Source organism: Papilio polytes, unplaced genomic scaffold (genome assembly GCF_000836215.1).
Source record: "Papilio polytes unplaced genomic scaffold, Ppol_1.0 DF824024.1, whole genome shotgun sequence".
Lineage (NCBI taxonomy): Eukaryota > Metazoa > Arthropoda > Insecta > Lepidoptera > Papilionidae > Papilio > Papilio polytes.
The window spans coordinates 3,663,183-3,680,819 of NW_013525180.1; the positions used below are offsets into that span (position 1 = coordinate 3,663,183).

Genomic DNA, 17,637 nt, shown 5'->3' on the forward strand with positions numbered 1-17,637 from the left:
AGCGCCCTCCCGCTCGCACCCGTGCGTTTCCCCGATACGTGTCTCTTTCCTTCTCTAATTTCGAATCTCGAGCGTAAATTCGAAAAGAGAATATTAAAAAATAGTCCGCGCTCGGCCGTTATTATGTGGGCGCGGTGCTGCGCTGGTCGACCACCACGCAACAAACAAGTGGACAAAATACTAACTCATCTGTACATAATACTGGAAAATATTATATACAATCCTAAATCTTTAGCCCTATATAAACTACTTAAATTAAATACCTAAGTCGGTTTGTAAAAAAAATCCAAAAGTAAAATTAAATCTTAATTGATGTTGTACAAAAAACGAATGGTTTTAGATAAATAAAACGACCATTCGTTACAAAGTATCTACGTAAGTATCCACATGTCGGACATTACATTTTTATGTCAACAATTATGTTACTCAAATAGTCAATAATTAATTCATTTATAAGGAAATAAACACTATTAAAGTTATCAACTCCCAATATGTACTGGTTCCTGCCGCCATTAGCCTGCCAGCGGTACGGTTTGATTATTACATATTATAATAAACATTATAGTTATTAGCAATTAAATTAATGGTAAAGATCAAACGAAACGAGCGACGCAGCGTAGCGCCCGCTCCGTGCGCCGCCTGCCTAAACATTCCGACCGGTAACCATGGCGACCGCCGGTGCACAACCGGCCTGGCCCGCACCTCACACCGCATACACCGATAACGACCTTATTTCAAAAGACATAAGGACGTTATCGCTTTCACCGTTAGATGAAGTTGTAACATTCCATTGCAGCGCACCACAATCGTCAATATGCAATCATAACAATGAAACTGCGACCTTAATGTCTGCCAGTAAAGTGCCATTTCGAATGCGCAAATGACTTAAGAATAGCGACATAAGGAATTGTTTTATCTCTTTCGCACGTCGTAAAGACGAGATGGCGCTCGCTCTTTCATACCGGGGCGATCCTTTCTCAGTGAGGACGGAATCGATTTCTTCGCAGCGTCCCTCTCTACCGGAGTTTTTGTCGGCCTCTCCTCTCCGTCCACTGTAATCCGTCTTCGGCGGCATTCATTCGGGACGTTAGATAAAAATCGGAATTGTAACGAAGCTCCGAATAAATTGACTTCGCCTTCGCCGATTCCATTTCTGATTTAAGTACTCTATTATTATTTCTACGGCTCACTTTCGTGAATTAAAAATGTAGCTATCCGGTGTAAAGCCACTTGTAGTGTAATGGAAACGTATTAATGCAGATAAATTATTACAAGAGAGAGACAGAAATATGTCAAACGTAAAAGAAATGGATATAGCATTTACGCGTATGGCTTACATTGAAACGTTATATCGTTACGGTAATTGAAACTATACCACATAGACATAAAGTTTAAATTAGTCTAATCACATGTTCACGTGCAAACATTTAGTTTGTCGCTAGATGGCGTTAGTTAATTGTGCTTGTACGAGCGAGTAAAGCTCGTATTTGAATCGTTTCGAGGGTTTTTTAATTTCTTTAGGACTGGTAACACTGTTATGATCGTACGGCAGATAATGGCGGCGGATCAACAAAATGGATTGTATTTTTGGTAGTCGGTGTCTGTAATTAGAAAAGATGTCTTTAGACGGGTGATTAATGATAACGAGCGAGTTTAATTTAGTAATACTTTGTATGAAAGAACGCATCAAATGTGTTTTTGTTTTATGAACCGTTTGCAAACTGGTCTTTACTAATAAAACGACAATCAAAACTCAATTGTAGGCCACAGTCATGCGTATAAAGAAAACTATGAATTAAAATCGGCGGGAATTTACAAGATGGCGTCAGTTTTCATAGATTAAAAATATTTTAACTGTTCCATTTTATTCAGAAAAAATATAGATCAATTGTTTTTGTAACAGAATCCTTTCTTTGCTTTAATAATAAATAACCAAGATACGAATTCATGTTTAAATAAATATCGATAGATTGATTTTGTCGCCTAATTTCATCGGATCATTAGAGAATCGATATGGCTGTCAACGGCAGTGTACATTTTGACAGAAGCTGTGACTGGCCACTGTTGGTTTAAGTTTTTTTGTATTTATTTTTATCTGTTAACAAATTTGACACGGATTATTCCAAAATTAAAAAGTAATTTTTTGATGAATAAAACATTTTAGTATAATATTAAAAAATAACGAAAATAGTTAAAAATAGTTTACTTTGCGTGTTAATATTTCGTACTTTTAGTTATAGTAAAGTCAATATTGATTTATCAAAGTTTTTTTCTGTTTCTTTTTCTTCGGTTGTTTTAATATTTTTGTTTTTTTAGACACGTTTTAACCATTACTTACTGGATCTGATTATATTTCATTAGAATTTTCCGTCGGTAACTAACTTGAGAGTTTTTCTTATATTACATAATTAACTTAAATATATTGAAAGTTAATTTAATTGCAGTTCATATAACTTGTAGGTATGATGTCTATTATCTTTTTTATATAAAAAACCAATGAGCCCGTCTACCTTAAGTATATTATCCATATAGCCTCCGAAAAACACTCAAAAATCGATCACAACAATTTTTCACTCGCTGTAACTGCCAGAAATAAATCAATAAGCTTTTCGATTATTCTAGTAAGAAATGTTATTTTATACTATTGTATATTTACCTGGGTATTCACCCGGGCTACCCAGGAAGACAGAGGAGTAGACCCGGCGAGCTACGTCCGGAGGAGATGACCATTCCCGCCGTGACCCACACCATTTACCTGTAACAATAATCACAAAATAAATACAGACACAACAGCACTTTTCAGAAGCACAAGAGTCCTGAGCGTCTTTAGCCTTGGAAGTACTAGGCACAGGTAATTGGGAGACATTTTCTAACTGGGTACCTTTTCATCGCGCTTTGGGCCGACGCCCAAGCGCCCTACCTTAATGCACTGGCCAGATGCAATCATAAACGTAGAGACTGATTGAATAGGAGTTAATTGTATTTTTTTTAAGTAAGATTACTTACTAGACTCTATTTGATATACCAGTATTCTTATCAGAATTACATTTATGTAAACAGTCTAACAATTGTTGCTTATATGGGAATAGTTTCAAGTTTTTTATTTAGATAACTTCAGATGTCGGCAAGTTTTGCTAACTTATATTGCTTTGTTATTGTTTTTTTTTATTTATGACCAGTTTTCGGCAGCTACTCCGTTTGCGTGGAATTAAAATAAACAAAAGTGAGTAGGTTTATTGTTCTTCCAAGCTATGCTCTACTTTTCATCCAAATGTTATCGAAATCCGTACAGTCGTTTAAGTTACAAATTCTAATAAACGTCCGTTTATAACATTAGTATACTTTGTACAGACATTGGCAGGCGGGATTATAAAATACTAGTGTAATAAAAAGCCATCACAAACGTTGCTAATGTGCTTGCGACACATGCGACTCTCTCCAGCCGTCGATTGGGAACACAAGAAAAAAACCTCGTGCATTAAGCTCTGCCCGCCTTCCTAATGGATTCCTCCAACTCTCCCAGGACCTCGACGTCATTACGCAAAAAACACCCGTCGAAAAATACAAGAAATACTCGACTCGGAAAAAAAAACTCTCCCGAGAGCGAAGGTGTCGCCACCCCTAGTCTTTTCTTACCCCAAAAATGAGGGGAGGCAATATCATACACCATTAGCAATTTTCTTTACTTTTTTAACGGTGTCACACTCTATAAATGCGTTATTATTGTTCGACGCAGACGGTTATTTTGTACTTGGAATATTGTCACTGGTATACAGAGGTTTCCGTCGCACATTCATACCTAAAACTTTCCATTAAAGCGGTGAATGAACTCGTATTTGAATTATTAATACAAAAACTTAAAATGAGTTGTCAGTTTTAATTTGTAGAACATATACGAGGTAGGGCAACTCTGCGGGCGGCCGAATATCAGACAGAGAACGATGTAATTTTGTCTATATCTGGTCGCGTTCTTTTTTCAAAATTCTAACAAAAGCCTGTGCTGCGCCAGCCGAGCGTGCATGATTGATCGCAACCGATGCGCGGGACCTTACCCCGGCCAGCCCTTGACCCCCAGCCCCCAGCCCCTCGCCCCGCATCCCCCGCAAGCCCCACGCTATCGCATTATCTTTTATGGCCAACGCGCTATAAGATAGCCAATTTGCGTTCCTCTCGCCCTGATGCGATGTAACTCGGCGAAATTACGCCGTTGAAAAAAGCGAAAATTACCCCATCGCCGCCGCCGAAAGCGAGTTAACGCCGTAAACAAATACTAAGAATCTTGTAACCGAAATAAGGCGGCACTCTAAATAAGAATTAAAGTAAAATTGTTGAGGTGTGACTCCCCCGGCGCACCGAGCCGCGCTCCGGGCCGCGCTCCGCTCGCGACGATATTCATAACGCGAAAAATTGTAATAACCTGGCGAATATCAGGCGAGGGCGAGGCTCGCGTTATTTATACGAGGGCGAGGCCCTTGCGGGGAATTTGCCAAGAAAATTGTCTAAACACGGCGACCGCGGCGGCGGCGGCGCGCGTGACGCCGCGGCACGCTGCTAGCCTTGCCTCCACAAAAATGCTACCGCTCCTATCAATTATGTAATAACACTTGCACGCTGAAGACGTTAATAAACATTATTACTATCTAATAATGCAGTGCAAATCCTTCTCACAGAACGTATAATCGAACAATCGAGAAGCGTCAAACAAGTTCTAGAGTTTCTTGTGTAATAACAACAAAGGTAACAGAAATCAAAAGAAACAACCGTCAATTGAACAGAATGAAATATCGATTTGTCTAACAGTTATTAGTGAAACGGATTTAAATACTGAATTTGATTGCACGATACCGATCTGGCCGATTAAAAGGCACGAGCTGTAACACGGACGTGGAAAAACAAAACATGAAATACAATGCAAACGTTTTCGGACGTAGTTATTACGGATTCATAATTCTTTTTTTTCCCGTTTCCCGAATTAAAACAATTGTCGGTTTGGAAAGTTGTGATAGGCATCACCGCCACATCCCACTTGTAATAATAGTGATTAAAGAATCGGGGAATTAGATCTACCGCGGCCCATTATTTAAGGAACCGGCAATTATTTTTTACTCAATAATCGCTATTAATTACTGTTTTTACAATTCCCTCGACTCATGATCATTTCGACGTTCGAATCGAGTAATTTCTGGTTACTTTTATTTATACGCCATCGTTACAATGTTTTGCGTTAACTATCTAGTTAAAGCAATAATAATCGAATTTTTACAGCTGGCATAACAATTATTATCATAACTTTTAAGAAAACTAATAAATTGTATTTAGAAGGATTTCATAAAAAAACAAAAGCTAGTCAAGGTACCAGGGTCGCATCGCACCTGCTATACCTGACGCATGCACCCGAAACATAATGAAAGGCCCAAAGATGTCGCTCTTCTCACGATAAATCACACGGCTTTTTCCTCCGAGACACCCCGTGTTTTATGTGGCCCTGGTGAGCGCGCCTGTCGCAAGCTTTTTTCTTATATTTTATTGTATTTCGTTTTCGTAATCCCAGCATAAGGGAATTTAGAAATTACTTTTTATATTCGATATTAAATCGAGCGAAATGTCTTAACTAAAGATTCGACAATTGTTATTTTTCTGAACGATAAATCATATAAAAAAATACTTTTTAAAATTAGCATTTAATATTATAAAGAAACCGGAGACTTACTAATTCGTTGTTTTTCTATCATCCTATATAAATAGATAATACTAGACAAAAATTAGTCAACGTCGTGCAGAAACAAAAGTACATATATCTTGGAACGCTATCGAACGGGACGTTGACAAATCATCGACAAATAACAAGTCAAATTGATTTAAACATCACTATCGGAACGTCACCAAAATGGCGGCGATCAATTAAACCTTTCGCGATACATACAAGATTAAAAGCAACATGTTTTGTTAGACTTCATCTTCACCGACAATCGATATTTTTAGCATATTATGTCATGATCTACATAAATACTTCATTACCGTTTTACACAAAATAATGAAACAAAATGTCACTCGTTTCTCACATACGTGTTTTATTGTTGTTTATTATAAGTATGAAAAATAATGTTTGAATAACCAAGTCTTGTCAAAAATACGCGGGGCGCAAGTCTCTGTAATAAGGTTGTTATTTTTGAAGCTAAAATGTATTTAATACAGTGTCTATGTTTTTATGATAAGGCTCTAAGGTTTCTCAAGAAATACTGTGATGTGTCGAAACTATCGACATAAGCTTGGACATCTTTGTAAATAAGGGTTCACAAATATTAAATTTTTAACAATTATACTGGGATTTTGTGGCTCATAGTTAAATTACGTCTTTTTTGACCGACTTCCCAAAAGAAGGACGTATTCAATTCGTCGATATGTTTTTTTTTTATTCGTATTAACTGTCAGACAATCAAAGCAAGTTTCGTGACTGGCGGAAATTATAAAAACTTAGTTTGGAAGAAGTTTCCGCTAGAAAGGAAAACTTTTTAAAAAGCCATCTCTTCATTGTAACATGAGGTTAATTCTGTTACACCAACTTCAATTATAGCCGACCATGAAAACTGGAGTAATAAAAAATGCATTTTTAAACACGCTCGCCAAGGAAGTTGGTTAATTGCCCCCGCCCAGAGCAGGCGGACCGCCCGCCCTCCGGCGGCTCGCGCGGCCGCGGCGGCCATTGGGGCCTTTGTTCCTCACCTCGATACAGTCGTTTACGCTCTTTTCCACTTCTACAATCGATATAGGAGACTTAGAATCGTCATAAGAAAATTGCTATTTGTCAAAGGAAAAGCTATCGTGTTCTATGAGGGGTAGGGCGGGTTGTCGGGTGCGCGCTGCGCGGTCGTTGCCTTGCCCCGGGGGGAGGCTGCCTAGGTATATCATCCGTAGGTATGGATCGACAGATCGATACCTGTACCTAATAAATTTGTAGTTTGTTTTGTTTTTAGCCCCTCGTTCGAATCCATTGTACACCTGATACCATTAACGATTGAGTGCCAGCTAAAGTGATCCTTCATGACTCATTAAACTGCATTTAAAAACAAACTATTAAAGATGTTTTGAATTTTAAATTGAATTTCCAATGATTCTAAGTCTAGACTACTTCCTATAAAGTCGCAAAAAATAAATAATTATTATCTCCATGCTCGGGAATGTAAAAGGCTGTAATAAAGTAAACATATAAAACTGTCAACTTTTTTATCTGAACACGACGCAGTTATCTTAATTAACTGTGTAGTGAGTGTACACAGAGTGAGTGATTGTTGCTATCACAACATCCGGAAGTTTGCAATTCAACGGAGAATTCATAACAAAGCCAGTCCTCGAACACTGTTTGGACAAGTTGTCAAGATCATAACCAAAATTGACAATTAAAAAGTTAAGGTTAACGAAGTCCTTAAAATGTCATATGACAAGAGATAAATATGCCATGTGCGCCCGAGGCTTTGGCCGGGGTCGACGTCCCTGACAGCTATGGCCGACAGCCCCGGAAGGCGATCCATTACGCGGTGACAGCGCGCGTTTTTCAGCTCTGACAGTGACAGCCTGGCCAGCCTGACAGCTGTCAAAATCGACCTTGACACTGTCACGTTGTCGCGCCATCGATCATCAAGGTGCGCGTTTGTATCAGCTGGGGGTCAAACTATAGGTCATTGGAACATAATCCTATGTCCTTAGCCATACTTTGTATGCGTGAGTCAATTGCATGTTTTGATTACTGCAACTGTTACCGTCAACTTTTGAATGTTTAAAAATATATCTTACTAAACAATTGTTCAATATCGATAATTTAAACTGCTCAAAACAAGAGGAATATATCTGGCAATGTTATAAAAATAACAATATGTACAGTTTATCTCTGCTAAAATTAATCGTGCGTAATTTCCGACACGAACTTCTGAAGGGTAGAAAAATACGCATAGGCACATTATAAATTTGCATTTATACAGAAAGTGCGCATAAATTCAAAATGCCTATACCGAGATTATCACGGAACGTAATAAAAACGGCAGAAATACAGACCGGGGCCGGAATTGTGCCAGTCACGGGGCTCGTTGGCGGACCTGAGCGTGCACCGCCGCGGCGTTCTCTACACCTGTCCACGATTAATGCAACTTTATCACCTTATATTCAGGGTTCGATTTCGCTTATTCAAATGTCGGGGGTAGGTCGTTTCGTCGCGATGAGAGGGCTCGAACAAACGCGGAAGGTTTACGGAAATGTGATTACTCATGCCGACGTTGGGAAAAAATTACAAGGCGGTATGACACGAGGTGTAGCAGGACCTCCTCCCAAGTCGTTACGCGGGGTCGACGATCGCTGTTCATGGACTCGCGACACCATTAGCTAACTACACATATTACCATCCTCAAAACCATCACAAAAGTTATTAATTATTGCTTAAGAAAGGATTGCTGCTGATGGAATAAATTAGACGCTGGTGTCACTTTCAGAGTATCGTAATGTTACATGTAACCATCGTTATACTTGTGGTATGGTAGACGGTCTATTTCTCCTCACTTGTGTGTTCGAAGGAGAATGTTATTTCTACCAGGAATGTAGAGCACATATTCGCGACGGCCGAATTACCAGGCTCGTAGACACAAGTGAAGGTACAATATGAAAGCAATTAGCGCGGCTGCATGGCCGAGACGCCGGCGTCTGGCGGCGGCAGGCGCGGCGGGGCGCCACTCCACAGCTCTGCTACCCTGGTATTTAGCAATCGATACTCTAACAAATACATTATACGCAAACTAAGTGCCTACTAGCCAAGTTGTATGTTTGTTTCATTAGCATGTATGTAAATAGAGTGAAACAGATATAATTTAATCATACCGATTAGACTAATATATGCCGGATCAAGTCTCAACCAATTTCCGAGATAGATTCTGCGAGAAGAATGTGTCTTATCTCTACCACGACTCTAAAGTGATGGAACAACGAGCTCCTCGCAGAATCAATAAATATGTAGTGATCTCGAATATGTGGACGATGTAACGAAAGTCGAAAACCGAATAGTCGGGCCTTATTTAGAGCTTGTGGCTCAAAAACTGTGCGCTGGGTGATGGCGCTCGCGGGGACTGGGGCGCGGCTGCGGCGGGCCGAGGGGGGGCGACCCTCGGTAACTAAATTTTGAACTGTCACGTAGATTAATGATGGTAGGCCCGTGCGATACGCGCTAATGCCTGTCGATTAGTGTGGATGCGACAAGTGTTCCCGTTGTAATCGCCACCTCGTTGTTTCTATAGACATTCAATTCGTTTCAGCTCGATAGACGCCATTAGTTTGTATTTGATCGGATTCTTAAATACGAACGAGCTTTATTATACAACATTAATACCCGATAAAGAAGGAAGAATGCACCTAAGAAATGTCTGAAGACGTATTTTATAACAAAGATGGTTAAAAGTAAAGATTTTTATTATTATATTAAAATGAAAGGCCTCAGTAAAGTTTTTCTCAAATTGAATTCAAAAGTTTGTTCTTAATATATTTTGGTAAAGACTGACAGTACCGAATAATCTTTACTGCTACTATTTCGCGCACTGGTTATAATTTATGTTTTATGTTTACAATGTCGTATCCACATTTTCCTTACGTCGCCTCGTCGGTGCGAGGGTACAGAATGGATTTCGGAAATCGATTGCCTCCAAAAATATTTACAGGGCCCACGTGCGGGCGCGGCACCCTCCCCGCGCTCCCGCCCCCGCCCCGCCCGCGCCACGCACACTAATTTTAACCAACCACCCTCACAGCAACACTTCATATGTAACCAGTCCACAACCGACCGTGCCTTGATGTAAGTTTAGCGATCTGAAGCTAGCTTTAACTATGCCACGGTATTCAGTGGCGGCTATTAATGAAAACGATAGTACCAATCGAGCTTTCTTCCATTTATACAAAATTCCTCATTAAGTACGTAAGAATAGAATGGATATTGTTTTTTTTTTTAAAGTTATACTGTGTTAATATGTTTATTCAATCCAAACCATGATTTTCTATCAAAAAAGCAAAAACTAAACGGGAGTGTTAATTAGAAGAACCCAATAGAAATTAGAAATGTGAGCAAAGCCATGTGCAGAGCAGATGCCCCGCACAAAACCCAGCTTGAAGGATCGACGCCACAGATGGCAAAATACTTGTGTGTATTTTTAGCTCCAAATGTATGGAAATTTATATGAACACCTTGCGGGTCACTTAGCACGGCCGATGTTATTGTCAATAGTTCAATATTCAAAGTTATAAACAAATCCCGACCTCAGTCAACTCAATAAAAACACAACCACTATAATATAAATTATGAAATACATTACACTCGGCCGAGCTGTAAACGTCATGGCGATCAGCTGATCAAATATATTGCTACTGTAAAAAGTGAAAACGCAAACTACTCTGCCTCAACAGCCGTCCCTTTCCGACGTATTCAACGCTTACGAGTACGAAAGAGATGGAGCGAAAGTAAGTCGCGCCGTCGCGTAAAATGATATATTAATGTCAGCTGCGTTTAGGACCTCGTGAGTCTACAAAATAATAGATGGTCACAAATAAATTACTCGGCGAGTGCATTTCTGTAGGAAATTCGGGCGGCCGTCGACCTCGACCGTGGCGCGTAAATCAACATTGATATACGAGCTGCCGAGGTCGCCATCTTGAATTTTGCGCGCGAATTTTCAATCTGTGCTCCACTTACATATTTCTGAACGTTTGACAGCTGAGACTTATCGTCTGCCTTTCCTATTATTGTGCTGTTTATATTTGAAATTCATTTTAAAACGGATTATGGCTTTTATTTTTTTTTTACAAGGTAAATGATAGATTCCTGTACCCGTAAGTTTGCTTTTAAGAAACTACGATAAATTATAGTAGATACAATCGACTTTATCAAGTTCAGATGCTTGGCTTCATTCATAAGTGAAAGCGCTATAAAGACATTACAATCGTTTAATAGACAATTGCTCTGCTGGCGAACGTCACCACAGATAGCATTTACGACAGCGCCATCTATCTTAAGAGTAAACAATAATGCATTTAAATCATCGCTACCTAAATCTTTCGACATATTTTTGTTTCTAATAGCAATTTTGTAATGTTATATAGAGAATTGTGTTATAATTAACAATTGCTTTTAGATACATATCTGAGGTTGCGCGGTTGCTGATATTAATCATGTTTGGAGATCCGTAGGCCCGGAAATGGATCGCCGGAATCGCTTTATAACTAACAGAAGATTATTAGTTGACATGTTAAATAGTAGGAGACTTCAACGAAATAATTATTAATTTTATGAGGTTTCAGCTAATAATTTTGCGTTAAATTAGTAACACATTGAGAGATTTTATTTTATTTTTTCTACAACAATAGTCAGACTTGTTTATTTTATTATGCCAAACTGTTAACATAAAAATTCGATTTAATGCTGAATGTTATTTAACTTGACAGTGGTAGTGCCCGCTTTAACATCTTAGCACGAATGGGTCGGCACGCCCGGTGCAATACCACGACCACACAGAAGACAGTCGTGAAATGGAAGCAATTCCGAGTTTCGTCTGATGAGTGTGGTGCCGGAGGCCTAATTTAAGTCCCTTTCACTTTACCACCCTTTTCTTTTGAGGAAAGGTTGGAAAGGGGAAGTGGATTAGACGGCGGAGGAGATGCATAGGAAGGGAAAATATCCTCTTTATGCGCGTCTCCTCCTCCGTCGTATAAGGGTAGGCAACGCATCTGCAATTGCGGATGTCTATGGGCAGCGGTCGCTTCGTCATTTTGGCGGATTTTAGTGGCCGCATGCTCGTTTGCCACCTTATGTTATATAAAAAAAAAAAACTTTAATATTTATACGGAGCCCTACTTCGTTTAAATCTGCTCATAGAAATAGAAACAAAACTTATTACAGACGTAATTAATATTGTCTGTCGATAGCAAGAACTGATGAAGGAACAAAGAAAAGTCGATAACATTTGAACTAGATATACTCGTAGTAGCTAGTAATTTCATTTTATAGCTTACGAGCTTTCGCCCACGACTCTGTCCGCGCGGAATTTAAAAAAAAATTAAACAAGTAGCCTATGTGTTCTTCCAGACTATGCTCTACATCCATGCTAAATTTCATCGAGATCCGTTCAGTCGTTTAGTCTACAAACTCTAACAAACATCCATCCATCTAAACTTTCGCATTTATAATATTAGTAAGAAGTAAGATTTAGTTTTTTTTATCATACATTTATAAAAAGGTAATTACGACAAATGTGCAAATAGTTTTAATCAAACAATAAACGACGGTTTTTCTGTTAACTTATCCGTTAACCTCAAAATAATTTAAGCAAGTGAACGGGCTGACCGATACATTGGACGTTTATTCGATATTTATCTGAATGTGTAAACGAACGATTGCTTTCCCAACGATATTTGTATTTCATTTATTTACGACTAAAATGACAAATGAACGCATCTTCTCGCGACGTCATTTCCCACCCAATTTTTGACGTAAAATAAATGCGCCATTTTAACGGCCAGTATGAATATTGAATTTGTCTCTAAAAGCGTGCGTACAATGTAACTAAACTATCGCACAACTGTTTAGTCATTTCTCGATTCCTATGAGCACACTATTCGATTTTTAGTTGCGGATCGAACATTGAATTGGCTGCTAAACAGTCGACAATCGCAGTTTAGTCAAAGTGCTCTAAATCGAATAGTTGTTGGTAATATAACAAAATCAACAGTTAAGTTACGTTCCCGCTAAATAAAACAATAGAGAAATTCCATAATTAAATAACAATCTATGAAACGATAATCGATGCAACCAGAACTTTAAAAATGTTCCAACTCCGTGAACTTCGAAATTTTACACCGAAACGTTAATTACAGTAAAGGTAATTTTCGATTACACGCCAAACTGACACTTCCAAAAGGTCTAAGACGCGTTCATTGCCGTTCCACAACTTGTAACCGTATCCCTAAGGGTACAGAGTTTACATTCCCTAGCCACACTCGCACGTAAGCGGAGAGCTAATAAATTAACATGCTTTAATGACCTAATCAAAGTTTACGACCCAAGTCGAATCCTCGACTCCTAGTGTTGGACGATTGACTCATTTTGCGTTGAAAAAATTGAGAAGAAAGAAAAAAAAATCGGTCTCGACTCGACCGTAATTATTTTTTGGAGTTTTATGAAGATTGGAATTTTTGTTAACATGGCCGTTTTACGCGCGCCATGATTTATGAGGCTTCCTGCTGTCTGCCGGGACGCGGGAACACCAACACGGCAACACTCACCCATTGCATCTGGAACAAACAGAACGACATGTTAATATAAGTATTCTGCATTACAAGTATGGCAACACAAAATACAAAGGTACAATTATTTTAAATCCCACTACAGACAGTATTGTTACCAATTAAAATAAAAATAGATAATAATTCATAACGCAACGCCTCTATTCTAGACAACAGATTATAAAAATGTTACCATATTATATCAATAAGAAAGCATTGTTATTAAATACCCTGTAATTACTTTACGGTAACATGATCCCATAATTTACTATATTCAAGGAAAACTGAATATCGTAGCATGAATAAAGACAATGCTTGGCCCCTTCGCTATCATCTTATCACGCACAGACCTATCACCTATCGCGCTATCGTGACAGGTTTGACATATTGACAGGTGACAAGTTGACAGATGTCGAGTACCGTTACACTATCGCTTTCCTCACTTGCGATTACAATATTTAAGTTATTTTTTATACATCTTACATATAAAAAGTAACTTTAACACGCACTGCGTATTCCGCAAATAATTGACCGAGGTGTTTATATTTAGAATATGTTGTTCTGCTATGCTTAGCTCACTGCCTCACCGACCTACTTGAAATCCTACGAGTGTAGTTTCACTCACTTTTCCCGTATTTATATAGTTCCGTATATTTACTTTATATGTCATGTAGACAAGAGGAGCTAGCAACTAGCAGACAATTTATATAACAAACATTTTTATAAGAATTTATGTTCCATCATGTGTCGGGTCAAAGTCCGCGGGCGAAGCAGCGGTGCACAGCTAGTGCTAAATAAATAATTAAAGGAACTTTTTACCTCCGACTCGTCTCAGCCGAGGCAAGCGGCCGAGGCTCGCCCGGTTGTTGCCGACTACAGTCTATTTACATTCCGCGAGGAGAGCACGACGGCCTACTGTCACAACCGCACGTTAACTACACGGTTACGGTTAACTCGGATTCTTTAACTATCCGTTAACTTTGTAAGGTAATATGCTCATCAGAGCTATCAAGCTTTTTGAAGTAAATTATGGTAGATTTTAGAGTTAATTTGTCGTTTTGTCGATAAAAATGTTCAATAAAAATCCAATTAAACAAAAAAAAATTAAGTTTTCGAAATTCCTATAAGAAAATACTTTCGTTAAAATATGAATGTTAAATTAGGACAATGGGTGGTCTAGTAAATAATAAAGAATATATGACGCTAGTTCATAATTTAATCCGGGTTTAGTGCGAGACGTGGAGACGCGTGGTGTGACTGGCCCGAGCTGTGACGCGGCCCTACTTGGAAATGTTCGTCTGATTCCACTTAGTGGGTACGCGCGGGCTTACATGGAGCTCTCTTATTACGGTACATCCTCACATACGATGTCATTATTATTCTTATAAATATTCAACAATACCAAGAATGTTTTTGCTTCCATATTACCCTATTTCTTTCAACCTTTTTGTCCAACAAGATACGAATATGACAAATCTTATAAGAAATGTATTGGTTTGTATTAGTTTTGTTTGCGTATAAAACTTTCGAGACTTTATAGCAGTTATAGTAACGATGTGAATTGTTTAAATAAAGATTTATTAGACGGTCTGAAGGCGCGTGCATGTAAGCCTGATCTTATAACGTTGCGTGCCTCTCCGGCGAGTGGGAGTCGCTCTTAATAAGCGGCTTATATACAATAATAGCGGTGCATACGAGCAGCTCGCAGCCGCCTGCAGCATGGCTATTTATACCTCGTGACCCCATAGCTTTGACAATCTCGACGCTCCCGTAGCCGACTCCATTAACGCCATCCGCCAAAACATTGTCCTATTCTGCGTTACAAGTCGTTCCAAATTTGAATAAGTATGGGGAATAATGGCAGCTAGCTCTTGCATGCCAGGTACTGACTGTGTGACACTTGCCAGGTAACACTGGACATAAATTTTTACTAGCAGGTATGTTTAGTTTTAAATTACGGTGGTTATTTGAATCTACAAAATGATGTCATCTGTTAATGTCATTGACAAATTAATTGCTCAAATCTCAGTAAAAATGTAGTTAACTGTATACGTTTTTGTTACAATATTGTTGCGAGGAAACTTGTAGCGAGTTAATTAAGAAGAAATTAATCAATCAAAATTGTCGATGGACGAGATAACGATATACAGTTATTTACGTCGGAGGCGATTTTACAACTCGATGCGACCGATCTCAATTAAATTTATAATCCGATGATAGGAACCGTTAGTTGGAAACTAGTTTGTTATGATATTAGTCACTTAAACATTTATTGAAGCCGCATCAACCTCCATAACTTGAAATACAACTGGTTTCATACAGATTTACATAATAAAGTGGAGAAAATGTATTAAACTTTACAATCTATCGGGATTAGTTACAATTTACCTAGAGTACCGGTTTGCGAAACATGTGGGAATAGGGTCGTATGGAAAGAGATCACGGGGTTCGATTCCTCCGCCGAATCGTCTAGTAAAGGTAAAGTAAAGTCGGAGTTGTTTTGAGCAAGTGACCGGGACTGAAGCCGCGAGATGCTCTATAAATTATCATTGGAGACAGCACTAATGCAGCGAGCGAGGCAGAGCGATAGCGGCGGCGGCGATGCGCGGCGCTAAGTGCGTTCGCTTGTCCGGCGATATGCGCTCGCCTACACGCGGCCCATACGCGCATAGTACCTCGCCTGATGCGCCTACTCTACTCTCTACACCACTTCTTCATTATTTTTTCGTCCTCTAAGGATTTGATGTTAAAATCCCCGTCGGATTCCCGTCTATTTTCGATACCCCTTCTGTTATTTATGTTCGGTATAAAGTCGCCCGTAAATTCAACGCTGACAGCTTTTTATCTACGAGGAATACGGAAATATCGGGATATCGTCCTCGCAGTTAGGGATATAAACATATTTGTTTAACGACAAATCTTGAATGTAGTTAATTAATTCAGTTTTGGTGCGTTTTATAACTTTTTTATTTATACAAGTGTGGAATAATATCATTCGTTTGGAGCGACGTTCTCGCATCGGACGAGTATAAACAAGTCAATTTACATGTATCCGGTCGGGATGGTCATTGACAGGTGGCGGCCGGGATTCGCTAGCAGTCATCTAAATGAAATTGAGAGCGACGTGTCGCGCCCGCTCTCGTTTCAACACATAATAAGACAAAAAATACATCATTAAAAATAAATAATTTACAAGATGTTATGGTGTTATTATATTACAATTCGCAGCGCGTCCCAGCCCGCGGTGTGACCCGACACGTAAATGATTAGCGATGATTCAGACACGTTGCTCTACCCTGCGGCAAGGGGAGGGGATTTCGTATTATCATTTAGTATCAAGCGGGAAGCGTAGCGCATATCTTTTATCATTTCCACTAGGATCCGATCCCGGAGCAAATCCCTATATCCGGGGATCGAGAAAGGGATCCGGTAATCCCGGTTAATAACGCCCGTGCGATCCGCCGCTACCCGGTCGCTACCCGGCCGTTACCCGGCACCGCCGCAGACGTCTGATAATGGAGAATTAGAAAGTTATAATTGCTCAATCATTGCTATTTAACCAGACATTTTAACAACAATATTATATTGAACATATCTGTAGAAGATTACTTAATTCCACCAACATGTTTCATTATAAACGATAGGTTTTGAATTTTTTATTTGACCCATTGACAAACTAATTCTTAGCTTAATTGTATTATGAAAAATATAAGGAAAATTTATATAAGAAATATTAATTCTACTATTTTCATGTTGGCAAAAAGAAAATCCTACTAAAATTTGGCAATAGTTTCGGCAGCAAGCGGCGGGCGGCGGGAAGCGAGGCGACGCAGATATAGAGGATTTGGTGGCTAATGATTCCGCGCGGCGACGGCGACGCGGCTCCCGACAAATCCTACCAATATGGAGTGCGGGAAATACCTGGAAAATGGGATTGTTATTCCCCTAGCCCTCGCGCGTCGCGTTAACTCCGAATGTATGGCGTGTAGCAAGAAAGAAAACACACGGCCGACAGCATGTACCGCTTCTCTAGTACTGAGTTCTTACTTGTGAATCACATTAACGTTGTTTTTTTATCAGCATGCAGTCTTTTGATCTCGGCCCATCTGGTCGTATTTCGCCGTAAGGGCTGGCCACACACGATCGTTTACGATTCCCAACAGTTTTACAGCCCGACAAACAAACAAGCGGTTCCAGGCAATGCTGTAACCCGCTTAACGCTTTCGTATCAAAGGCATCGCCGAAATCCTCGGTTCCCGGTACCCGGCGACGCTTTCTGTTACACAAACTTTCTTTCTAGCTTACGTCCACATTGTCATAACAAACTGTCAAATC

General features: G+C 39.4%; 1 protein-coding gene across 3 annotated transcripts in view; it reads right to left on the reverse strand.

Annotated features, from left to right (window-relative positions):
• LOC106101088 (homeobox protein homothorax) overlaps nt 1-17,637 on the reverse strand; it is a 206,471-nt gene that overhangs the window by 101,096 nt on the left and 87,738 nt on the right. For all 3 annotated transcript variants that reach the window (XM_013280197.1, XM_013280198.1, XM_013280196.1), the window contains exons 7-8: nt 13,303-13,311; nt 2,657-2,755 (exon numbers count right to left, since the gene is read on the reverse strand). In XM_013280197.1, the coding sequence (XP_013135651.1) occupies nt 2,657-2,755; nt 13,303-13,311 (108 nt within the window). The remainder of the gene's footprint in view (nt 1-2,656; nt 2,756-13,302; nt 13,312-17,637) is intronic.